Source organism: Rattus norvegicus, chromosome 2 (genome assembly GCF_036323735.1).
Source record: "Rattus norvegicus strain BN/NHsdMcwi chromosome 2, GRCr8, whole genome shotgun sequence".
Classification (NCBI taxonomy): Eukaryota; Metazoa; Chordata; class Mammalia; order Rodentia; family Muridae; genus Rattus; species Rattus norvegicus.
The window spans coordinates 15785006-15812583 of NC_086020.1; the positions used below are offsets into that span (position 1 = coordinate 15785006).

General features: G+C 38.9%; 1 protein-coding gene across 21 annotated transcripts in view; it reads left to right on the forward strand.

Moving 5' to 3' along the window:
- The window catches only part of Mef2c (myocyte enhancer factor 2C), a 162908-nt gene that overhangs the window by 76274 nt on the left and 59056 nt on the right, over positions 1 to 27578 (forward strand). For all 21 annotated transcript variants that reach the window (XM_017591163.3, XM_063282317.1, XM_039103394.2 and 18 more), the window contains 1 exon segment: positions 11633 to 11836. In XM_017591163.3, the coding sequence (XP_017446652.1) occupies positions 11633 to 11836 (204 nt within the window).

The window sequence follows — 27578 nt, forward strand, 5'->3', positions numbered from 1 at the left end:
ACAGAGATACACACTCACACATGCACATAAACAGGCATACACACATACATACACGCATACACACATACACACTCACATACACATACACACATACACATACACACACGTACACTCACACACACACATACACACATACACACTCACACATACACACACACAGGCACACACTCACACATGCACATACACACACATACACACAGGCATACACACACACACACACACTCACACACACAGAGATACACACTCACACATGCACATAAACAGGCATACACACATACATACACGCATACACACATACACACTCACATACACATACACACATACACATACACACACGTACACTCACACACACATACACACTCACACATACACACACACACAGGCACACACTCACACATGCACATACACACACACACACTCACACACACAGAGATACACACTCACACATGCACATAAACAGGCATACACACATACATACACGCATACACACATACACACTCACATACACATACACACATACACATACACACACGTACACTCACACACACACATACACACTCACACATACACACACACAGGCACACACTCACACATACACACACACACAGGCACACACACACATACACACATACACACTCACACATACACACACACAGGCACACACTCACACATGCACATACACACACACACACACACACACACACACACTCGCCTGTAGTTCTCCTTTCTTCCTTCAGATCTGGCCATTTGCTTTTACCAGCAAAGAAAATGCTATGCACTTATCAGTTCAATAACTTGAACACAAATTAGGACAATCATTAACATTCCCCGTTTAGTAAGTCAAGAGAATCCTCCTAAAATTAAAATAATTCAGAGTTCATTGCAATTAAATTTTCTATCATTCCCTCTTTCTGGGCTTCTAGATGTTTCTTTGCATGCAACAGCTAAGGGAAGGCCCATGGCAGTGTGTTCAGTGTAGATGTTATCCCAAATAGTTTGTACGTAGTGACATTTTTATCAGCTAAATCAGGTATATTTTGTGCTGCATTAAAGAATAAAAAAATATTGCAATTCCCTCAAATGACTCAAAAAACAGGCTTTCTTTTCTCTACATTTGCCTATACTCACCTCTTTACATTTTGGCTCTAGTTTCACAGGTATTTTTAAGTGCAACTTCCTGTCAAGATGGTACCCAGAATTTGAACAAATTAAAAGGGCTGGTTACAAGTCTAAGCTTATATCTAATTACTTAAATAAAGTTTGATGAAGTTGTGACCAATTCAGTCTTCAACTGTAGAAAACTAGATACTTGAGAACTGCAAACTACTTGCTTTGACAAAATAGGCTCTTGGCGAATTCTGTCGTCCGCTATGGAGAGCAGAGTTCTGTAGTCCCATTGTCAAGGCACTTCCTTCCGCATCGACAGAAACAGCATCTCCATACTTGCCAGTTTTAGCTGAGACGGTACCACTGAACTACCCTTCCTTGATGGAGGAATCTTGACCCTCCCTGCTGCAGACCTTGTGAATAGCATGTTCAATGAAAAAAAAAAAAGAAGAAGAAGAAGAAAAGCTGATTTGTCTGTCTCCAAGTGAGTTTGTATATTACCTCATAATGTTGGTCATTTTACTTTTTTCCTTAATAACATATTTTAAGAGATTTAATTTCCCCTGAACTTGTATAAAAGTTACGTTCAGGTCATTTTATATGAATGAAATATGGGAGCATCCTGGTGTTATTAAGAAACCTATTGCTCAGAGATGATTCAAAGCTACACTGATGCATACTGGGAATATCTAATGGAGAGTTCCCCCTATGCATCCCCATTCTTTACTAACTAACCTTAAAATCATGATGGAAACAGTAAATTATTTATTCTTGGAGAGACTAGCAAGGAAAACCCGAAGCAGGGAAATGTTGTTTGTGATATTTGGAAACTTCTTAATAAAGAGCAAAAGTAAGAAGGAGTTGTGAGGGTGCTCACGTGTGATTAAAAGGATGCCAGGTTAGTTCCTTTGTTTTAGTAATTAAGAAATCATTGACAAGTGGTTTCCGAATCATGGAGTTAACATGCAGCATCCACATATCCATCCCATATGGGTGTGCTTTATACATTCAGCTAGATCTGCTCCCTGCAGTCAGAAAAGTATTGCCCCAACTCTTAAGCACATTCATTAGGTTTCCTCTAATAGGAAATCTAAGAGAGGTTAAGATTCTTTGATCTAAGGAATAAGTGCTTTTTCTACATGTTTAGGTTGCTTTCTTAGGTTAGCCCACATCTGTCCTAATTTATGATTCTGACATAATTTCTATTCAGAGATAAACAACCTCAAAGTTGAAAGGATATTTTCCTATACCTCAAAACTTTCAACATTTTTTTTTGAAGAAAGCTGACAGAAAATGCCCTATTTGTCTCTGTGAACACATGCTCCCAACATTTCTCCCCTCAAGTGTACAAGCACACATCAAATGTGAGGTAGCTTTCCTGAGGACCAACAGTTAGATATGAACAGTACAAGTATACGACGTAAAGTAAGAGCGTTTCCCATACTCTGAATTAAAAGAAACACTGGCAAATGTTTTCAAAACCATGCCCTTTGCAGTCAAAACTCCCTTTAGCAGTATGCTATTCATTTAAAATGGAATAATTTCAAAGTCACGGTGAAAGCATTATTCTAAAGTTTATGACCCACTGTACTTTTTGAAAAACACTTGGAAGCTATATTTTTCCAAAAATGATAGCAAGACTAAAACTTCAAATAAATAACGTAATTAAACAGAGGATTAAGAATTCCCCATCCGCAGTGCGTATGTGTTTCTCTTGAAATATGTTAGACCATTAATGGGAATAAGAGAAACCAATTTAGATGTTTGGAAATTCGACTCTTAATTTCAAATTGGAACAGTTTAGCTTAAGAAATCACTAACATTTAAATAACATTTCAACAAATGTAACTGTTTGGAAACTACAGCTGAGGCAGCCTCCTGCCTTCTGTCTTGCAAGGATTGATTTGGAAGGCCCTGAGGGAGAAAATATTGGAGTTGGGAGGTAAAACTGAAGCCACTGTGGGAAGGAAGAAGTTACTCTCTTCCTGTTATGACAGGAAAGCGTAGACAAATGTGTTTCCTGAGTTAGCTCAGCAGGGAATGTAGGATTCTTTGACCTTTAACTTAGGTATATTTTGACTGTGTTGAACTAGTAAACAGGCTTTGGCCCTCCGGATAGTAATCTGTCTTATCTGATTCTTTTCCACATGAAATTGGTATCTTTAGTAGCTGAAGTACAACCTGTAACCACTCTAGAGATTGTACTTACAAGAGAAGTGAGCTTTTTAAGAGACCAATCAGACCTGAACAGCCCATACAACCAAGTTTAAAACATTAAGGATAGAATTCTCCTTTAGAATATAAAGCATTACCAGAATTTGCAAGGCCCACTCTTAAACTCAGACAAACTCAATGACTGATACTGGCCCCTGCCCTGTCCTCACATAATCCACTGTATCAGAAATCCACAGAAACAACTTTTAAAGCCCAAACTCTTCAACGGACACTCCTTTGTTTGGTATCCAATCTCATATTTATTATCCACCCTCAAAATACCATGCAACGTGCAAGATTTAAATTTGTATTTAGGAATCGTGTATGTTGACTTAGGGTAAGGGGCTCATAGAGTTCTTTTCCCTGAGGCCCTCATTTTAATCAGTTTATTGTGTAGAGACAGTTAGGGACCACTGCTTACACATCCTGTGGAAGTGCTACTGCATTTCGCTGAAACACAGCCCAGTTTGCTGGAGGCTAAGGAGGACAATGGTTTCCTTTGCAACAGCACACACTGCTGTCTCTTGGTCGCAAGTTGTGCTGGAGGGTTACAAGCACATGGTAGCAGTCTGCTTAAAAGAGCCCCTCACTGCTCTTTAAAGAGCCTTTCATTTAGGATGGCAGGCCCCTTCATTGTATAAAGGAGTGCTTGTCTAGAACACAAGTCTGTCGTGGCAGCCTCCTCCCGCTGAGAGTAATCATCAGGCCTAGAGCTCGTAGCCTTTCTAATGACAGACTGAATTAAACAAAATAAAACTGAAGAGGAATCCTCAGAACAGTTGTGCCTTTACTTACTGACAGGAACAAGGGAGGCATCCTGGAGCATTTAGAAGGCCATTTCCCTTTTTACAATTAGAGATTGTCGTTACAGACTCTTGACTCCATCCCTAACCGGTTAAACACATGGGAAGACCCAGTGGCTCATGGATTATTACAGAGCACATTGTCTCCAGGAGCTGCTCCTCCTTTCACTCCTTACTCAGTCACCTCCCTTAACTTAAAAGACTGGAGATCATCTTGGTAGCAGAGAGGGAAGAGGAGAGGGTTTAAGATGCTTTCACATAAAGACGTTATATTAGTAATTCTAGGTGAGAGAATGGAAGAACATTGAAAATAGAGTTAGTTGAGTGTATAAGTTTCAACATAGTTTAAAAGAAATGACAATTACTTTATTGTTAAACTATGGCTTTAGGTCAAGTTACTCAGACACAGAATGCTTAAGCATCTACAGAAACTTTTTTTTCTGCCAGTTCTGGAAAAATAGAAGACAAACAGAAAGAAAAAAGAAAGAGAGACAGAGAGAAAGAGAGAGACAGAGACAGAGAGACAGAAAGACAGAGAGACCAAAAGAAAGGAATAGAGAGAGGGAGGAAGAGAGAAAGGGAAAGAAAGAGGGAGAGAGAGGGAGTGATAGGGATGGAGAAAGAGGGAGGAAGGGAGAGGGAAGGGAGGTAAAGAGAGGAGAGGAAGAGAGAAAAGAGGGAGAGGAGCAGGAGGAAGAAAAATAGGATGGGGGAGGGTAAGTAGGTTAAGAATCACTCCATTCATTAAATACAAAAACAATTCATTAAAATTAGGCCTCAAATACAGTGATTTCAGACTCTAAAAAAAACTAATGTGGGTTCCCTCAGAGGTAGTCAGAAATCTTCAAGGTTTCAGCCTCCCTGTTCTTACTGGTGTAGTAGCTACTGTTTGAAAGGTTCATCACTTTCATTTCTTTAGAATTCTTCCCTGTAGGTAGCAAGGATCCCCATTGTTCATACAGAGAGGTAGGTTCTTCAGGGGTGGCTAGGAATGTAAAGAATGTGGAGAAAGGGAATGGATGGAAACAGATTCCAAAATACCCTTTTCATGACCCAGTAAGCCAAACTAATTTCCCTGCCATGAAAGGAACTACACAGGGCCTGGCCTCGGATTTTAAAACTTGGTGTTTAAACTGCCTATGTAGCAATGTCTATGTGGAAATTGGAGTTCCATTATTTTTATTCTAGCTGTGAGGAGACCTGTGTCTGCTGCCAGCCAAAGTACTTCCCATTTTGGGAAACTGAAACATCTATAAATATAGATGTAGTGTGTGCCTACTCATGCTTGTGTGTGGTTCCCACTAGCTTTCGTGGGAATGGCTTGAGTGTCTAAGGGCAGCCGGGGCTACAGAACCACACAAAAACATCACTGGTTTGTTGGTGGCAGTAGAAACCACTGACTCTCGATTGAATCTTGGTAGCATTATTTTATTTACTTTAACCTAAGAAGCCACCTTTACATAAATCAATGCTCTCCCTTAGGGCGCTGTTCTTAGGAGAGTGTGATATGTCTACAAAAGCAAATAAATAAAAATAACTAACAGTACATGTACACCTCAGCTGACACTGGCCCGTGCCTGAGCTTCTGCTCAGGGGACAGTTACAAGAGAGAAGGCATGCATTGTGTGTGAAAAGGGAATTATTTCTGGTTCATCTAGGGACTAGTTGTATAGCTTTACATAACCTCTTATGTATAGTCTTTATCTGGGAAAGGGGGGTGAGAGGCTACCCATTACAGCCTGTAGAGTTACTAGTAGGTATCATGAAACAGCTTAATAGACAGCCTTTGGCTATCCTAAAAAACTTACCAAAGCCATTGTTTCTGCCTAAAGCAGACAAATAAACAATATTTTCTAATTTTATCAGCAAACTCAAACAGGTTATGACACCATTCAGTTTTTCTCTTCAGCTCAACCTCGTGGAGTGTGTATTTTCACTATCAGTCAAAATGACAAAAGCACAGATTCAATATGTGAACATGTCCCCTGTCGGTGGTAGATTTCTTTTAACTTAGTGTGAGCATATATAATAATTTTTTTTGAAACCTCCACTTTATAAAGAGAACATGAACAATTTCTTCATTCATCTGTCCATTCAGGCAATATTATTATATTAATAATACTACCAGTTATTATTTTTGAACTTTAAATTACAATGATGAATAGAAGAGGGTTCCAGCTTTCAAGGAAAGCTGTGATGCAGTTTACCTAACCGTATGTGGGTAGTGTTAACACAAGTGGATGGGCCCTAACCACAAAATCACAGTGATGGTTTACTTCTCAGTAAATGGAATTTATAGGTGATAATTGTGATGAAGTGATGAAGTTGAATTACTAAATCATAAGATATTGTATATCTGTATGTGTGTATGTATGTAGGTATGTATGTATGTATGTATAGTGTAAAACTGTAGGAGAAGATAATTGATTTGAGCTTTATTACTAATGAATCATATTCTTCCCTATCTAAAAGTCAATACCATCTATGCATAGAGGGTGAAGGTGTAAAAACTGGAGAGAGACTTGTAGGCCAAGTTCTTTATTACCTTAGAAACATGTTCTGTTGACCTCAACATCCAGCTGTAGATCAAGTTCCAGAATAAGGGCAGTAGGGTGAACTCCATTCTTCTCTCTCACTATCATGTTTCCTTTTCTTCCATGGATGATATTTGTCATACACTAGAATACATTCTAGAATCATACATACTACACATGCCTCAGCATATGTGCCTGAAGCTTCAGACCTCAGTGTATCCATATGCAATCAATCAATTAATCAATCAATCAATCAATAAATAAATAAATAAATAAATTTTTAAGGGATGAAATTCCTTCTTTTAAAAAAAAGTCAGAACTCATCAAAAGGTGCAAAGAACATTTGGTTGACAAACGCAGTCATCCGAAACACTGAGCTTCCTCTATGTATGGGGAAATGTGTGTTTGTATGTATATGTATATGCATGCATGTGGGTACATGTGTTCATGCACAAGGAGGCTCTAGGTCTTTTTTCTTTGTCTTCCTATGTCCCTCTCCACTTCATTTTCTTAAGGCAGCATCTCTCTCTGAACCTGTAACTCAGTGATTAGTAAGGTTGTCTGGACAGTAAGCTCCAGGGATCTACTTGACTTTATCCTCAATCCCTAGCCCTGGTCATAAATGAGTACCACATCTGCCTTTAAGTGGGTGCTGTGCTGGGGACCCAAACTTAGGTTCTTATGTTTGAGCAGTGGGCAATTTATGAACTGAGTCACCTCCCTCTACCCCATCTTTCAATCCTCTTTTTTCTCCCTGTGTGTCTGAAACTATAAAAATAAACTTCTATCTTCACACTTCTCCACCCCTCATGATGCATCATCCAGGCACAGATTCAAAAATACTTTTCATTGAACTTTTCTTGAAGTCTGGAGCACACACACACACACACACACACACACACACACACACACACACACACACTGTCCTGGAGATTCTCTGCTTTCCACAGTATAAAAGCTTAAATTATCAAAAGGCAAGTAAAGAAAGTCTCTACTTTCATTTAATTTAACAGAAAAGTATACTGAGAAGGTCAACGTTTTTTAAATAGAGTATTTTTATTCTGTAATCTATATTCAACAACTAGTCATACTGCACCCACAAGTTAGTTGGGTGAAGGCTGATTTGGGATCTTACAGAATTAAAAAGCAGCAAGAAAGACAGACTCTGTGACATAAGAGTAGGAAATAAAGGCTTATACAAGTTATTGGAGGACCAGTGTGTGGTGATACACGCACTTGTAATCCCAACAACTGAGAGGCTGAGAAAGAGGGCCCAGTACCAACATGGGATACATAGAGAGACCATGTCTCATCCGTCAGTCAATAAAACCATACCGAAAGCTAAAATGAGGAGGGACTGATTTCTGAGTATCACCATGAAAACATCTTGGAAGTTATGATTAAACTAAGCCTTACCTGGTGATCGGCTGCTAGTGTCCATAAAGAAAGGGAAAGATCTTCACACCATAAGCAGTGCTGACCAACTAGAATGTAAGAAGTAATTCCAGGGAAGTCAACTTTAGTTCACAATCACTTCAATTGAGTTAACGTCTAGCATTTTTCTTTTTCAGTCTTTTTCCGTGTTGGTCTGAAGACAAAAGCTAAATTACAACAATTAAATAATAATGCCACTCCAAATTATTAGGCATGGTGGGGGGAAGAAATTTATTCCTCAAATACTGGTTGCTGTTCTTAAGAAAGAAGGTTCTGTTAAGCATTTGCTGACTTTCTTCACAGCTACAGTGAAGTAACATGAACTAAAGAAACATTATTCTACGTAATGGTCTCAATAGTGTCCAGCACAACTGAGTAACATGAGAAAGAATACTCAGGAGATATTGCACCTCACATCGCTGGATTGTAGAAAGTCTTCAGGGAAAACTCTCTCAAGACTTTCATTCATTTCTTTGCAATTGGATTATATAAAGTTGTGTTCAGCAAATATGACTCTTTTTCATTTTAGATTCCAACTTCAATTTCTCATCTCTCTGTAATAGGGTTGTCATAAAATATGTGATATATGTACATTTTCTAGGACTTAAAATTTAGGGTTATGATTAAACCTAATGTTGAAATACTTTCATACATCATCATCATTGAATGAAGGACTATGGGTAGCGCCAAAGGGAATATAAAAGGGTCAGTACTTACAGTGTATTTCTTCTTTCAATGCAAATGTATTTAGCAAACCTCTTTAATTCTGAAAATTAGGTGTGGGATTACAGCGCCCACTCAAATAATACTGGCTTTATTCTTCTCTCGACTGAAGTAAACCCTTGGAAAGAACATCCTTTACTCAACTGCAGTAAAAGCAGTGTTCTGTATCACCTAAGGTTCAAAATATGCTATTGAAATAGAAGTATGGACTTGTCCCCATTACACACTATTGTCAGGTTATGAAAAATGTAATCATTACAATACATTATTATATTTAAGCATAAGAGCTCTGAATTGCAATCTTTGTCATTGAGTGGCATATTTTAAATGAAGAGTAATATCTCCGATCTCTTTGGAAAGCTTAATGCCTAAAAACAATTTTATCTAACCATGAACAATGATAAAAAGCATTATAAAATACATTTTCAGTATGCATGAAGAATATGAACATAATACTGAATTAAATTTAGAGCAATTAAGAGGAGGTTTTGAAGGTATTTTCTTAACGGTGTTAATACAGTCATCATTTCAGATGCAGTTTTAATGAAAAGAAGCTATCTGCACTGACTTTTTTGGCAGGCATTATTAAGCAAGCATGCATTTTCCAGCAACCTGTTTGGTTACACAAAAGTTGGAGAGCATCTAAGAGTAAACAGAAATAGTAGTTTTAGAGATATTGCAGTCCTACCTATACTTAATGATGACTGTCAAAATGTGCTAGATTCTGAGGCTCGAGTACCACAGAAACCATACTGCATTGAGACATACACCTACAGTTTGTGGTCCTGAAATCTGATTAAAAGTGCTTCCGTCTATGTGAGGCTATTTTATATCAGTTTCTGCATTTAATACATTTTAGTCTATTTCACTAAGTAAGACAAGTCTGCAGTTAGATTCATGTTTAAATTGCATCTCAAAGAAAGTTTAAAATTGTACCGTGAATAGTTCACTATAATTAATGATATAGTTATTTATCTGTTCTAATAAGAAAGTCTGCAGCCCATCCTTAGAATCGGTCATAACTCATCCGAATGAACCGGAATAAAAGTTCCTGAAGTCATATGATGACCAGATAGGAAAATAAAATGCTAATTTATTTTATCAGAAGCACTTTAGAAAAAAATTAAAGACCCACAACAACAACAGCAGCAGCAACAACAACAATAAGGCAGTGAGGTCTACTGTGAAGCAAAATTGTCCAAGCTAAAGTGTAAATAACATGGAAATAGAGATTGTGTGGGTTAGTGTGGGCTGTAGTAACGGGCTTTGTACTCTGAGGGGAGAGTCAGCTAGTGCCAATAGCTAGCTCATCCTTGTCCTTTCACCAGGAGGAGCAATATTCTCAAACAGTTTGGAGACTGTTTATGATACCAAGACACAGATTGTATTAGTTCTCAGTTGTAGGGCAGCCGAGCTTATGACAAGCTGGGCAATGCAGATAAAGGTTAGAGTGGACCCTGGAGCTAGGCACTGGCACTTTCTGTAGTCACTGGAGATCATTCAATGGCTTTCTGGAATCAAAGAAAAACCGGGAATCCAGTTACAATTAAGTGTCAGTAAAAAGCAAGCTGACCTGTGCAAGACCCATTGTGTTTAAAGAAAATGTATGCTGAATAAACCAGTCAGACTCCCAAGGTATGAGCCTCAAAAATTTATATGTCTTTCTTAAAATAAATAAATCACCACATGACACGGCTAGCCATTAATTGGGGAAGCCATTGTAGCTTAAAGGGTTTCTGAGCCTTGCATACACCAGACTGCCTTGCTACCAATCTGTGAAACAATAGGACACGTCTTGGAAGTCTTTTCTGGGAATGATGCACTACACAATGCCTGCTTGGAAACACAAGACCATTTATGGGCTTGTAGTTAATGATGTTCACGCTGCTGGGTGGATAGGCCAGAAGAACAAGCTAACATTTAAATGATGCTGTCATTGCAAGAGTGGGATATGTGTATTGACTGGACCGTGCAGAACAGGAAGCGGGAGCCGAGCCATAGGGGGCAGTTACTGAAAGAAAAGAGTGCAGAGTGGGGATTCGCAGAATAAGATGAATCGAGGAGGCAATAATCGGAGGCCGGGAGAGCATCCAGGCCAGGAAACTGCTAGGCTGTCCGTGGTGACATGATAAGGATATGAATGATTGGGCTGCCTGGGAAATAGACAAGTGTGAACTTGACAAATAGTTGTAGAGAAGGGATTATGGAGACTTGGTCATAGATTGGAGTAGAAGGAAAAAGGTCAAAGATAACAGTTACTGACCTGAGGGAGGAGACGGAAACCAAAATCCTAACAGTGCTTCCCAATGCCCAGCTAGGTTTCTAGAGAGAGAGCACACTGCCTGAGAGTTGCCTCCAAGAATTGTTAATTAAGTGGCACAAGAGTAACCAGTTTTATGTGTGTGTTGTTTTAACACAGATATAAAATATCAGGTTCATGGACAGTCTTCAAATGATTAAAAAGCCAGTCAAACTCTAGATTTATAATTGGGAAAACTGTTAAACATGCTGAAGTTGAAGACGCTGAATTTGAAATTTCAAAGAAGCAAAACCGTTTCTTCCACCACCTTCATTTGAATGCCCTGAATTAAACCTCCCATTTCCAGTTTCCCAGTCTACCACTAGCTAGAAATCACACGTTTTCAAATTGTAGGCAGAAATAAGTTTTAGATTATTTGCTTTGCCCTTGAATGTGTTAGCACCCAAGGCTCCCGGAGCTCTACACCATTGTTCTGCAAAGGAAAAAAAAAGGCAGCGTGAAAATATTCACCACACACGAGTAAGATTTTTTCTTTAAAAGACGCGTTCTTTCTCCAGGTGACTTTTACAAAGAGGAAATTCGGACTGATGAAGAAGGCTTATGAGTTGAGCGTGCTGTGCGACTGTGAGATTGCCCTGATCATCTTCAACAGCACCAACAAGCTGTTCCAGTACGCCAGCACCGACATGGACAAGGTGCTGCTCAAGTACACCGAGTACAACGAGCCGCACGAGAGCCGGACAAACTCGGACATTGTGGAGGTGAGCGAGCACGGTGTGGGCCGGGCTTTCCACGGAGCCATGTGCTGTAGAGCCGTGTGCTGTGGGCCCAATGCCTTCTTCTCCTATTTTCCTAGTCCTGTACCTGTTCTTGAAATGTTTACTCACTTAAGACTGCAACATTCTGGTCACTCCTCCCAAAACAGGAGTCAAAGGTGGTAAAGTGATCACCCATATGGGATCTAGAACTCAAGGTCCAGGGTCAGACCAGTGGCTTCCACTTTTATGAGTACAAAACCAAGCATGAAGGAATTAGTTAGTTGCGACGCTCCAAGGGCTTTTGTGTACATGTGCCATATGCTTAAAACCTTGACTGGTACTACAGCAATAACAGCAAATCTGCCAAGGAAACAAACTGAGTTAAAATCTCCCATTTCACTTGATGTCTTGGACTAGTTAGTCCTTCATATGATCTGAAACAGTAGAAGTGTATTACATGAATTAGAAAAATGTGTTGACTTCTAAGTTTTGCTTTCAAGGTTTATAATCTTGAAGAATCGTATGCGGAGTTTTGCAGAGGAGGGTGGATATGACTTAAGGGTGACTTCAAACTTGGCGTCTCATATGATATTTTCATAGTCTTGTATGGAGGCATGTTTGAGAGTTAGATTTCTTTAAAGGCTGTGATATGAACACTGGGCCAAGAGTTAGAGATTTGTGGTATCATGGTATGTGGCAAGATGACTTTCTCTCCAACTGAAGGTTTCTCATCTCAAAAAATAAGGAGAGCTGAGGACTACAATCAGTGTTATAGCTTCTGCATGAGGGAGATTCCAAGTCTCAATTCTACACTCCACAAAACACTGAAAAATCTTATGTGACAATATAATTTATAGAAAGAATCATTCAAAAACCACAGTAAAGCTCTCTCCACTATCTTATATTTGATATAAATATATTAAAGTAATGAATTGCTCTAGGCTTCTAACTCTCTGGAAAAAAATCTAGAGTTTGTGACTCAATATTTTGAGTGCATACAATAAATAACTCTAACACATTCTAGGTGTGCCCAGGGTGATCATCTCTGGAACATTCCTACATTTTAGAACTAACAGTTGATGGAGAAAATTGTTAAGCAGAGTCTCTAACAGAAAAGGTTTTATATCACTCTCATATGTACCACTTTAAAAAATACGAAGCATTAAAATAAGAGTTCTTGAGGTAAGAAATTTGAGTGGTAAGTGTATATATGACCTGCTCCCTCAAGTAATTAGACACACTAGGTTTCAAATCATTGTAGTGCTGTATCAATTACAATAGCTACTAAGAATCTGGAGTTAGAAGAAGTTCCTTCTAGAATAGGTCTAACAGAAAGCTTAAAGTGGAGATAGTTTGCTACTCTTGGGTGAAATTTTGAATCCTATTTATTTTAATTTAACGGAATACATTTAACTGAGTAAGTTTAATGAGGAGCGTAATATGCTCCATAAAGGGTCATTAGTTTTACATTTCCCATTTGGACCATTGCCTCTCTCCCTTAACCCTCTACCAACAGTTTGCTCACAGGAAGAAAAGCTTGGGGAGAGAGAGAGAATGTTAGGATTGCTAACATAGAAACTGGAGTGCAGAATCCTGGACCGCGCCAGAGTAGAGTTATAGGGTCACAGGAAAGTCTGCGCGGTGGGTGCGTGGGTGTTGAAAAGAGATTTCTCCTTTCAGCAGAAAGCTCTGTGTAATTACCATGTCTTTGCTTGATAATTAGCACTACTGTTACAATGGCACAGAGACACACAAAGGCTTCACAGATAGGCTCAAATAGGGTTTTTTCCTCCATTGTACCATAATGCAGCTTGAATATCTGTTTAGATACACTATATAAATATGCCAGATTTAGTAAATGTGTTAAAATTGTAATCCATTGTTTAAAAAGAAACAAAAACAGCTATTGTCTTTAAAATACTTCCTTTGAAGAAAGTCCATTTTGTTTGGCTCTGTAGCATACAACTAGATATTTACCCAAGTGCTAGCTTCCAGGGCTCTAAAATTCAGGTGGTATAAAGGAGCTACCCCGTCACCACTACCACTTGTCCCCTAACAGAAGAAACTCTGGAAGTTTCTCTCTGGCTGTGTTCCTGAAGAATGTTTTGTTAAATGAAGGATCCAGATCCTACAGGGCTAGTGTCCAGGAAGATGGTGCCTGCCTTCTGAGCAGAATCAGGCAGGCATTCCTGTTAAAGTTGTAAAACATGGTTACAAAAAGTGGCTTGGAAACTACTGGAAGACAAAGGAGCAATAGCCCATAAATACCACACATGCTACTGAAAGGAAGGTGTGGACACTAACAGTTCGACCTCTCTACATGACAGCACGTGGCTTCTGCAGTATAGGTCAAGTGGTCCCTGGAAACAGAGACCAAGACTAAACGTTCCTCCATATCCACTTCACATCTACTAAACATGAAGCCCAGGGGTGGGTATCCTGAGCAGCTGGCCAACATACAGCTACTCACCACTCAGACAGTCTGTGCAATGGTCATCCAGTCTGGGCCAGAAGTAGGGCTATTATGTGTAAACAGAAACAAAATGTAAAAGAAACACTATTGTCACAAATGTATCAGTAGAAGATAGTCTCTCTCTCTCTCTCTCTCTCTCTCTCTCTCTCTCTCTCTCTTTCTCCCTCCCCTCCCCCCGAATATGTGAGTGCAACAGAGAGACAAAGAGAGGGAAAATTTACCTGAAATTTTTCTGTCACCCGAGTCCTGTTGGGTTTCAAGATAACCTAGAAGCCACTGTTGCATAAAAAATGTTTCCTTGCCCATTAAGTGCAGTAAGTGTTAAGGCCTAAATTAGGACTCACAAGGCCTTAAAATAGCTTTTAACCTTCGTTGCCTCAGAGCGCTACTGGAAGGTTATCCACAGTCTAAGTGCTCTGGGAGTGTGGCGAAGATCAGCAAGTGCAATGTTTGTTGAAGAAATGCAAAAGAAGTAGAAGCAGACCTCTTTACAGAGAGGTATTACAGAATTTGAGATCTGGTGTCAAATGCAAAAACTACTTATTCACTTGACTCTATTGCAGTCAAACCGACATAACCTGTAATTATAAAATACAGATTTATAAACTCACTTTGCATGTGCCGTGGGATTATCTTACACAGAGGTACTTAGCAGGAAACGCCCGTTTCCTGACTTGTTTAGTAGTTTCTGAACTTAAGTTTCTTCAATCATTCACCTAACAAAGATTTGTTGAATTCCTGCTGTGTGCTACATGCCATGGGATCCGGGAAGTGCAACTCTGACCAAAGTACCTGAAGAACTCCTAGTTCTGAAGGTGGCTCACCAAGCCAGGTGACCCTGTCATTTATGTCCATTCTGCTTTTGCTTGTAACTCAGTCGGCCTCGCCCTGACATTTTCCTGTGCTCCAGACCCAACATATATCCACCTCACACACACAATTTGCCATAAATTTTACAAAGGGGAGGGTGACATAGGATGAGTTAGAGCGAGGAAAAAGAGGAGATGCATAATATAAATACAGTCTCCTATACGAAAGTCTCAAAGTTAATTACTTAATTTTAAAAACCACTCTCCAGATCTGTCACCTCCTTTGTGTCAACCATGAGCCACATGGGGTTCTTCACATTGAAATGAAATAGCACATGGTGAAATTTCTGAATCATTTCCTCAACAGCAGTAGCCACATTCTGGGTGTTCCGTGGCTATACGTAGGCGAGTGGCTACTCACTGAACAGGGAAGGATCTCTCGACCCTTGCTTCTCACAGAAGGTCAGTGAGTCCACACTGGTCTGAACTGATGTGAAGAGGGAGAGTCTTAACTGATTGTTCCCTCAAAGTAACACCAAGATAAATCCCTTAACTCATCATGATTTCATTCTTCAGGTTGAAATGTGGGGGGTACATTTCAGAAGAGGCGAACTCACTAGCACTATGATTTTAAAATACAAAGTATAAATGTCTTTTTAAAAAGACCCAAGTTAGGAACTCAGTACTTAGTAAAAACTAAACACACCTCTTACCTCAGGCCAGTAGCCACAGACAATCAGTAACCTCGCTGTCTGGTTAAAACACACCTGCAAGCGGTCTGGGCCATAGAAAGGTGCTAATCATGTGGCTGGGGTTGTGGGGCTGAGTAAATCTTTGTCTTTCATCTTGAAGCTGGTCAGGGAGAGGTGGTAGATCTTCCACGATATTTTAAATATTTTCGATGCAACATTGGACCTGTGCCTAACTTAATGATTAGTAATTTCTGTTGAAAAAGTCCTCTTTAGGAAGAAATTTAAAGAAATAATATCCGTGATTTACATTAGAAATATCCCACAGACTTACCATAAAGCATAATAGCTAATGACTCGGGAAGCCTCTGCTGCCCTATGTTAAGTCAGGTATAGACTTGTTTTCAATAGATTATTTGAATTATTAACAAAATATTAGCATATCTCATAAATATTTAAACCTATGTTGAGCTTTCCAAGGACAAAGAAATAAACTGTATTTTGTAAAAGATTTTGCAGATTTTCACTTGTGTTTTTTATGTAGCTTTAAAACCTTCACTAAACCTGTAAATTGTATTTGCATGTGTCCTAATAAGTCAGACTACAATTTTTGATATATTCATATTTCTCAAAACTATACTACAATGGATTTTACACACCGAATTTTAAAAGCCATTTCTTCCTAAAATGGTGCTTTTGTTTCATTTGCATATATTTTATAAACATAAAAATCTGCTTTGCATCTCATTTATTAACAAAATAATCATTGTTGAACAAGAAAAATGTACACGTTAGATTGCTTAAGGCAGTAAAACTGGGTTTCTTGTGCTCTCCCTTACTTCCTAGGTCTGGTGCTTTACAGCATCAATACTATGGACAGGGTCATTAGAGAGTCGTTAGCAAGTAAGAGCGGAAAGGACCATGCGGTTGAAAGCCCAGCCTTTTGCCAGGACTCACTTCATCAGGATTAGTCATTGCTAGTTCTCGTTATTACCTTTTCAACTGAGCATTATTGAACCACAGCAAACCAAAGTCCTCCTATCTTTTGTCTCTTAACAACTAGAAGCAAAGAGGGAGAAAAACACTAAGCCTAGATCTATTTTGGTGATATCTGCCCACTTTGTAGCAGATAGGACTTGATGATTACAACCTGTTTGAACCAAAGACAGCAGGCTAGCTGTTGATAACAGACACATAAGTTCTTCATTACTTGAATTTCAAAACTATCATATAAAATATGGTAAAAGGGTAGAACATTTTTCTCAGATATATTAGTCAATCTATATCAAAATTCACAAGTGAGGTTTTTGGAACATTTCTCAGTCCTGTCAAAAGCTAGAATAAAAGATAATGGTGCTTCTCAAAAACTGAATGGTATATTCTAGTACATGCATTGTGTTGCTGGAGAGGTTGTGGAGTTTTTGTTTGTTTGGTTTGGTTTGGTTTTTTGATCACAATTAGTTTTTATTTGACTGAAGGATGTAACAATAGGACACTGTAGGCACTCAACATACATCAACTTATTGATGCTCATTATAGTATAATTATAATGTATGAAGACTTCCTTTTGGTTTTAGTTTCATCTGCTCTAATAATGAAAGTGACTTTCCAAGTAAACTAGAAGTGAAGAAATATCATTGTTCCATCAGAAAACAAAGCTTAGGCTGAGAAGGTGGCCCCATCTGCTGTGCAAGAATGTGTACCCATGATCAGTCCCTACATGTGCACGTTCCCACACTGTGACGTACAAAACTAGCTAGGATCCCTGGAGCTTCTGCCTAACGAAACCACTTTAATCAGCCAGCCCCAAAGCCCAGTGTAAAATCCTGTTCCAAAAACAGGTTGGATCTTGGGAAACAACAGGCGAGACATACTTCTCTCCTTCACATATACGTCATACATGTACACCCTATGCACAGACATGCAGTCATTGAACACAAATGTACACTCAGATATGTGTGCATACACAAAGAGATAGGTAGATATAGATGTAGATATATACTAAAGTGTAAAAGGTACAGGAAATGTAAAAGGAATATTGTTTCTAGTCCTGGCAAAAAGAAAATGCCTTCTAGGCAAAGGTCCATTGATTCCTAGGGAAGAATACATTTCAGGGCCCTCACCTGGATTGAGGATAAAGGGTCAAAGGGTTGACTATATTCCTGAAAGTGACTACCTAAAATGTTGATTCCAGTGTGCTGGATTTGTGTGCAACACAGGACTCTGTGTTCCTGATTCCAGTGTGGTGGGTTTGTGTATAATATAGGACTGTGTGTTCCTGATTCCAGTGTGGTGGGTCTGTGTGTGTCATAGGACTGTGTATTCCTGACATGCTTCTAGTTCATGCTGGTCTTTGTGACCACTTGCTGTCTCCCAAATGGAGTTTGAAAGTTTACCTGTGTTTTATTGCTTCTTTGTAATTTTACTAGTCAGGGCCATATTGTAAAATTGATTCTTAGCATAATACCAGTAATATTTCTTTAAACTGCTAGTCGACGAAACTAGTTCTTCCAAGCAAGAGTTGGCTCTTTTAGGAAGTACCATTGTTAACGCCCATTATGACTCAGCAGGCAAGCCACACTTGAGGCAAGCAGGGCATTTGGTCATCAAGTTAGGCCCCTTCTTCTGTGACCCATCATTTGGTAGTGGCTTCCTAGAGCAGGTGAGAAGGAAGTTTCTGGGCCCAAGTTCAAACCTGCTGGGGAAGTGTAATGTTCTTGGGGTGAGTCAGAAGGGCAGCATGTGCAACTGATTTTACTATCCTCATGGTCATGAGAATCCTTAGAACAGTCCAAAAAAGGCCGTGAAGCTCAATCACTAAAAGAATTATAATTACACTAATGGTGCATGTACACAGAACAGAGTAGATGGACAGATTATGATACAAAACCGCTATGGATTTCTGATCCTAGCTACCTACTTGACACAATATGTCTGACCCAGTAGCTACCTTCTTGCCACATTATCCAGTTACATCTCATTGCTGTTCACAACATGCTTTCTGTTACCCTGAAATTCAGCCACTTCATAGAAGGACTGAGTAAGGAAAAGAAACTTTCTGTCAATTATCTGTAAAGGTCATAGAGTTAATGACTAACTGGGAGGTTAATTAGATTCTGAAAGCCTCTTCATATCAATTAAATCTCTTATCTCTGTGTTTCAGTAAATAAACTCAGTAGCTACTCAGGGCTGCTGTTCTAAGGGAGGAAGCATTATAAACAGCATCTGTAAATGAGTGTTTGTTTATTCTTACAAAAACACTACAAAAAGTACATATAGGAGCTAATTATGGTACCTCCTCAGTTTCTGAATTGTGTGCTGTATTTTTCAAAACAACGTGCAAGTCTCCCCTTATTTAGAAACAAATGCCATATCCCTATAATAGCAAGGAGACCATTTCACAGAGAGGAAAACTGAGGTTATAGGAATAGCTACTAACTGAAAAGAAATCCATGTTATTCTTTCAGTTTCTGAAACCCAATTATATAGATAGATAGATAGATAGATAGATAGATAGATAGATAGATAGATAGATAGATAGATATAGATGGATAGATAGATAGTGTGTGTGTGTGTGTGTGTGTGTGTGTGTGTGTGTGTGTGTGTGTGTGGTGGTGGTGGTGGTGGTGGTGGTGGTGGTGGTGGTGGTGGTGGTGAAAATCCATCACCAAGTTTTGATATTTCTAGAAAAGTAATCTCTTCCTGAGTTATAGCTTCTGTTCTAATGTATATATTTTTAATAAAGTCTATATTTAGCTTCTATTATATGATGATGTAGTCATTCTTGTCACATGAATTGTCCTGGATTGTAGAACCACATTTTACAGAAGCTGAAATAAGTCAGCATTGATCAGTAAGTGAAGTCACTAACCATATACACGAATATGCATTGACACTGAATGAAGGTTCAGCTCTTCTCTCTCACTATGCGGATGTATTTCAATGTGTTTTAGAGCCCAGTGCAGGGGTTGGGGATTTAGCTCAGTGGTAGGGCGCTTGCCTAGCAAGTGCAAGGCCCTGGGTTCGATCCCCAGCTCCGAAAAAAAAAAAGAGCCCAGTGCAGCTGTACCCTCATACATAGCAGTGCATTGTCAAGGCTGTATACAGACAGTAAGAAGTGTACTGTGAGTCTAACGCTCTTGTCCGTTGCGATAGCTAGCATTGTGGTGATTGGACACCACCTATTGAAGGACATAGAGCCAGACTCCAGTGATTGGTTCTTCTTAGCTGTGATTGTGCAAAGTTCATTTCATATTTAAAAAAGAAGCAAAAGCTGGATTTTTGTATTGGGGCATTTTATTGAAAATTCATCATCTAATTTTAACTTTCTGAAATATAAAATCTAAAGCCCCACAAATTGGGATTAAAGATAAAAGTTTAAAATTAATTTCAAATTAATTTATTCAGTGTTAGAACATATGCCTACCATAGGAGGTGGTGGGTTTCATTTCCAGGATGCCAAACACTGTTACAGTAACATAACACACTCATTGTCTGACTGCAGACAAATTATGGTAACTTCTAGACTGCAGGTTCTTCCCTTGAGTTAGCACTGTTTCCATCAAAGTCTCTCCTGGGCCTATAATTAGGATTATGGGCTATAAAGGATGTTAGAGCCTATTGTAAACTATTTAGTTATAAAGGTTGTTTATACTTTGAAAGCTAAGGAGAAAGTTCAGAAAATGAAAAAGAAAAGATAGCAAGGAAAAACAAGTTCTTAACTTAAAGATATGTATATATATATATGCCAATAAATGTATCATTTAATAAGTAACACATTTAACATAAGTAACTAGCATTTCACATAAATTAAAAGATCTAAACAAAAGTCAATGTATTGTTTTTTTTTTTTTACAAATATTTACAAAATAATTGTGTAAGACATGGTGCCAAATGGCCTGAGAAATGAGATGACTGCACCGTGATCACTGTTGCCTGCCCCAGGACAGCTAGTCTACGTGCACAAAACATATACAGGTTTTGCTGTTTCAATCAGCGGATCATGGCAACACTGAGCCTGCACACCTAGCATCTTGCTGGCTGCTGGACATGCAATTGTGACAACCCTGAAGGCCAGCAGTCCACACTCTAAGAAAGCATCACAACATGCAGTGTGGGTTACCCGAGGAAAAAGAAATTACAGCTGGGAGCACCCAAAGGCACGTCACGGTGAACTTGAAAGGTTTTTATTTTCTTGATCACTTGTTGGTAGCATGCTGTGGTGTGGTATGCATACAATGGATCCCATAGACAGGAGTTACAGGAAGTTCTGAGCCACCAGATTATGGCAGCTGGAAAGCAAACATGAGTCCCTTCAAAAGCAGTATGTGCTGTTAATTGTTGGCTGACCCATCTTTCCAGACCCTCATGGTAGATTTGTAGATGAAAGAGTGGCATTGAATGATGAGTGGAATACGTTGATGTGTATAAGCATTCACTCACATGTAAAAGATTAATTATATTATCTATATATTTCAATATATTTAAATGTTAAAGAATATATAAATGCAGTGATGCAGAGTCATAAAATGACCGAGTTTATCTATGATATGGAAATGATGGAGTCTGATTTCCCTTTGGGTTCGATTTTTTAAATATAGAGTTTCTTTGTAAACAGGTGGTTATAATTTAAAAGGAAAAAAAAACATAGAATTCATTAGCAAAGTGCGGCAGATATCTTCCTAAAGTTTGATTTAAAAGTTCCAGTTTGCACGTCTATCCCACAGCCCTGTTTTAGCTTGACAGAGGAGTCTCCACCCCCTAATTCTAAAACAGGATATGTTGGCTGAGGGGCTGGAAAATTGTTACACACTTGTGTAACATTCCTATAAGCTAATGCTCTTCAACTTTTTCTCTCAGTTTAATCATTGGAGAATGTTCTTTATTTCTGTAGTCACTGCTTCACATAGTAACAGCTTGTTGTATTACGGTCTGTTAGCCAGAGGGTAGGTTTATTTTTAAAACCCTGAACTCTGAATTTTTCTTTATTTTTCCAAGATTGAAAGCAGCTGAAATGCCTGGAGTTACAGGTTGAAGGCTGCTTCACAATATGTGGGGAGAGGCTTCGTTCCCTCCTCTCTCTCTCTCTCTCTCTCTCTCTCTCTCTCTCTCTCTGTGTGTGTGTGTGTGTGTGTGTGTGTGTGTGTGTGTGTGTGTGTGTGTGTTTAAATTTTTTCCTAACAAATGTCTTCTAACTGGCAGTTGTCTAAAAATAGAAAACTGCTTAACTAAAAATAGCCTGGCTCTCAGTCGTGCCAAGGAAAATGGAGAGGAGTAGGCGTGGAATAGAAGGCTGAGTAATCCAGTTCTATTCATTCAGAGAAACCTTTGAGAACACAGGCCATGATAAAGTGCCCTCCAGAAACCACAGGCCGGACTCTCCCTTCAGACTTCGAGGTGCCAGTAAACATTTTAGCCCCAGGATACTTTTTTTCCCCCTTCATAGATTGTAAACATTTTCTGAAAGACAAGGCTTTGTTTCACAGAACCTGACACACTGCCATAAGTAACTTTGGTAAGGTCTTAAAATTTCATAATTGTAAGGCCTTTCTTTTTTTTTTTTCAAGAAAAAGGATTCTTAAGTGAAAACGTTGGAAAAGAATGTGCATCATGTAATAATTAACAGGAAACTCTGTTACAATAAAAACCCCACTTACTGCTTGCAATTAAACTTAACTTTCAAGTTTCACAGAGAGCGATTACTTGTGTGACTCACTGTAGCTGGAGAGCGACAGCTGAGTCATTGGCTTTAGGCCTTTAGTGGTAGGATGTTCTTGGAGGAATACATCCCCTGATGACCCTATTTAACCACTTTCTTAAAGCTGTCTTCACCCAAGCGGGAATTTTTTTTCTTTTAATTCTTAAAGGGGAATTAAAACCATCTCAAAAAAAATCCTTTAGAAGAAAATGGCTTTACGGTTTTTTGTTTTTTTTTTTTTAAATGGCATTCTGACTAAGCCGTTTTTTAAATAAATACATAGACAGCTTTTGCTGTGGTAATACCCCCCACACCATTTTCTTTTGCTTAAATAATCTGAATAACCAGGTCAAACATAGCGACAGGGTGTGGAAATGTCAGCCCAGGTCAGGGGTTGTACGGGCTGAGCACTGTACTCTCAGTTCCTGTAATGCTGCGAAGGACTCCTGAGACAAAGGAAGCTAAAGGATGGAAAGAGACTTAAATCATTGCTAGAAGAATCAAGGTCTTTGTATCCCTGTACATCAACTCTTCTGGTCTCCTTCTGTCCTGTAAAGCATTTTGTCAGTTTTTGCATGTTGGCCCCCTACCGCTCTTTGTAATGGATGCAGACCACAAGCGATTCCTTTATGCAGCACACAGGGTATAATTGTGTCTGTGTGGTGTATTAGTAATTACCAAGCTGAATTCCCATATTGTATCTTTACTGCAGGCATGGAAAAATAGGACACACAACCCTGCATAACCATTTTCAACCTAGATAGTAAGCCACTCAGAGCTGTGTTGTAGGGACAAAGCCTTTGACATGTACACTTTGAAACACAATTGTCATTACTCAGTCAACTTCCGCAATGGCTGTCCTTGACACTATAGTCTCTTTCTTTTCCACTCTAAGAGTTTTCACAATGCAAAATATTGTGTTTTTAATTGTTGACATAAAAATTTAATATTGCTAGATAACAGAAAGAACCGTGCCCGAGTTTCTACAGACAATAGGTTATATAACATTCATAAACTTCTCAAAGTATAATTATGTTAGACTCATTTTGCCCTTAAACAGTCATATTTTCATATATAATTTATCAATCTTAACTCAAGCATTGTTAAACTAGAAAGAGCTGACAACAAATTTTTGTTACAGTAAACAGATACAAATTAATTATTAATTTCTTTGCTATAAAATTTGCATCCATCCTTTATGTATTATGTAGTTGTTATCGATTTGACTACCTCCTAATCTGTAGAGACTTGAAACAACTTCAGGACTATTTATGTATAATAGAAGTCAAAATAAACCAAGCAGGTTGGTTTAAACAAGAGAAATTCCATTTGCATGTCTGTGTGTGCATCAGATGCTTATATTGGCAATAAGTTATGTTAACCACAGTAGTAAAGAAAGCAATAGAGCCATGTTGATTGAGGACAATAGATTAAATTGGGTTTAAGTAAGTTTGAGTAAAATTAGCTATGTCTAATGCACTCAGGATATTAATTATATTGTACCATCAAATCTAAAAATGACTTTTTGGTCTTTATGTTTAAATTTTTACTTTTGACTGTAGGTTATTTTTATTAAAGCATTATTAAATTCCAAGTATGTACCAAAATCAGCAATACCAGGAGAGAAAACTTTGTACACCATGGTCTGTGACTCTCCCAAACCATCTGGCTAATATAGAAAATGCACGTAGGAACCAACGGGACAGTGGGGTATCTTACAAGGGCAGCACAGCGCATGTCAGAGAGCATCAGATCTGAAGCTCACCTCACTTGTCTGCTTCTCTGCTGTCTGACTGACACTTTGTCCCTGACATTATTTATGTGCTGTGTCTCAAGGTCATTGTTTGCAAATGGGATTGGTAATGATAACTGGTGCCTAACTTCTGTGACAAGTGCAAACATTTTGAATACTTGGAACAGTTGTTAAAAATTCATATTGAAGATGATCATAGGGATGGTTATATATGGGACAGACTAATGCCTCATAGGAAGCAGAATATTCAAACCTAAAAATATTATGTATTATCATTGTAGATTCAAAAACATAAAATTCAGAAAGGAGCTATAAAGACTGAAGGGAAAAATCTTTCAAAACATGGGTTATTCAGAGCATCGTGAGGAGGGGGAAAGCATGAGCAGTGTTAGTATGATAATACTACAGGGTGCACATGCAGGAGGGGGCAGGAAACTAGGTGTGAGGTAACCTGACAGAGGAGTCAGACTCAGGAAACACTAACTGCCTAACGTGGAGTGATAGGTGATAAAAACAAAGCAAAAAATGTCTGAGAAAAGACACTGGACTCAAGCAGGAGAATAGCAGTAAAGAAAACCTGGGGAAAGGCTGAGTAAAATTAGCTATGTCAAAATAGAAACATTAGAATTCTTTTTAAAAGTGCTAAACTATTATAATTTGTTTAGTATATGTGTTATGCATGTTAGAAAACCTAAAAGGTTTCTGTGTGTGTGTGTGTGTGTGTGTGTGTGTGTGTGTGTGTGTGTGTACATGGCAAGCAGGTTCAGTGACCTTGTAAAGTGTCATTGTATGTAAGACATTTTAAAATGCATATGATTTCAGTTTACAATGATAATGGGCACGTGGATTTCTCTGAGGAATATTTGTCATATACACTATGCTAAAAAGTTATAGAAACTATAGGTCACATATTTAAAGCAATATAAGCATCTGTACATAAAATTGAAGAACTTTGAGTTTCCTACAAATGTGCAACTTTAATGACTATAGTATAAACAGGTCAGGATCCTGCCCACACACATTATCTTACTTAAGCTTTCTGTGTGCTATAGAAAGTCGGAAGGCTAAAAGCCCAGCTTTCTCACTACTGGCTAATGTGGTACAAGAGGCAGACACAAATGGGACAGTCACACAAACCATGTTTCTATACTTACATAGACTGTGACCTTAGGTATGCTTCCAAACCTCCACCGAAATTCAGCTTTTTAAAATTGTAACCTCGTGTTTGGTCTTATTGTGAACACTAACAAGTATTGTACCTGGCCCTTAGCACAAGTAGGGCACATGGTCTTCAGGCATGACATTGCCATTTCTTTCCTTGCTGTTCCTCCTCATTCATGCTTAGTCAAGTTTTAAAACATTTTACGCACCCAAACACACACACACACACACACAGAGACACACACACCTTTTAAATACTGAAATCTGCAGTATATTTTGTTTTTATATCTTAAAAATCATTTTGCTAGTAAGATGTAGTTTGATCATAGTGTGCCTGCCCTACTGTGTGCAAGGACCAAAGTGGAATGAATCCTCAGCACAGGAAGTGAAGTCATCTTGCGAACTACTTTACATAATGGAGGGGAAAATGATATTTAATGAAATTCTTCAGGAAGTCTACTAATTTTTAAACTAAGAAAAAATGCACAAAGGAAAAACTAATTCTGTTAAGGAACATCAAAATAATGTTGAAAAAGAAATAAGAAGGACTTCATCAGAGAGGACGCTTATTGCGATTTCTGTTAGCAAACTTTGTTAGAGATAGAATTCAATCCGTGGTTTGCTTTCTTAACTGTGTGTCTCTGAGAAAGAGCACAGTCAGACTGGAGTATTGTGTGCGAGAGGGGTGGAGGGCAAAGAGACTGACTGAGCTTTAAAAGACTGTGAAGGGAATCAGCAAAGGTAAGACAAAGAGTGCCCCTCCTATACAGTCGGTTCCTTTCTGACTCAAAAATAATTAATTTCATCATAATACTAGCCAGTCGGTGGTATTTAGTGTGGTGGTCCTGTTAATGATAAAAATACATGCATGTCCTAAATTACTTCTAGTGAAACTTTTAGGTATCTCTGTGCCAGCTCCCTCAGTATTTTGATGGCAGGATGATACACGCTGCTGGAAGTGAGCCAAGCATTTGCTAATGTATTATACATTTGGCTCCGTTCCAGGACAGCAGGTGTTTTAAATATTCCAGTCACACACCCACAATGTATATTGCCACTGGGGGAAAAATAGCATTTCTGAACCACTGATGTTAGCTCAGAACCACACCTATTTTGCTCTACCAGAACAGTATGGCTGAACCGTGATGGGGAAGGGACCTTTCTTTGATTGGAGGTGCAGCAAACAAGTCATTCTGAAGTCTACACTTGACCACTGGCTCCCAGAAAAGTTGTTATTAATCAGAAAGCAAGTGATCAAAACCCAGAGAAACGGTTCAACACTTTCCATAAGCGAGTCCCCACAAATAGGAGAAATTCTACTTATATTAGAGAAAATAGTGGTAAATTGTATGATAATAAATTGGTAGGTTCTGATTAGGGGAAGAAATCTGTGTGTCATTAGAATCCACCATTCAGTTTGCAAGCAAACTAATGTGAAAAAAACCCTGACTTTCCTGGGGTTCTAATTACTAAATTGAACTATTTCCTTTTAGAGGAAAAAAAAGGCAATAATAACTGTGTGGAAATACATCTACGCAGACATAATTCAGAAAATTATTTCAAAAATTTTATCTTCCTGCTAGGTGCACACACACACACACACACACACACACACACACACACAGAGAGAGAGAGAGAGAGACAGAGACAGAGACAGAGACAGAGAGACAGAGAGAGACAGAGAGAGAGACAGAGAGAGAGACAGAGAGAGAGACAGAGACAGAGACAGAGACAGAGACAGAGAGAGAGACAGAGAGAGAGACAGAGAGAGAGACAGAGAGAGACAGAGAGAGAGACAAAGACACAGAGAGACAAAAAGACAGAGATTGAGATGGAGAGCGGGAGAGGGGAGAAAGAGACAGAGACAGACAGAGATAAAAGGAGGGAGAGAGAGAGAGAGAGAGAGAGAGAGAGAGAGAGAGAGAAGCTGCTGCTGCTGTAGCTTTCATAAAGGGATGAGACCTGCAGTCCCCGCAGATGAACTCAGATGCATAGCTTCCATTTCCCTAAGCACACGTTCCTGTGTCGGATCAACAAACCTTCATTGATCTTTATCTAACCCTCTGGCTTCAGCAGTAAGTTAGAGAAGAGGGCTGGGAAGAGGTTTCTGACCGCCCCCAGCCACCTGCTTCCACCTCATGCTTCATTTCAGTATAGACAGGG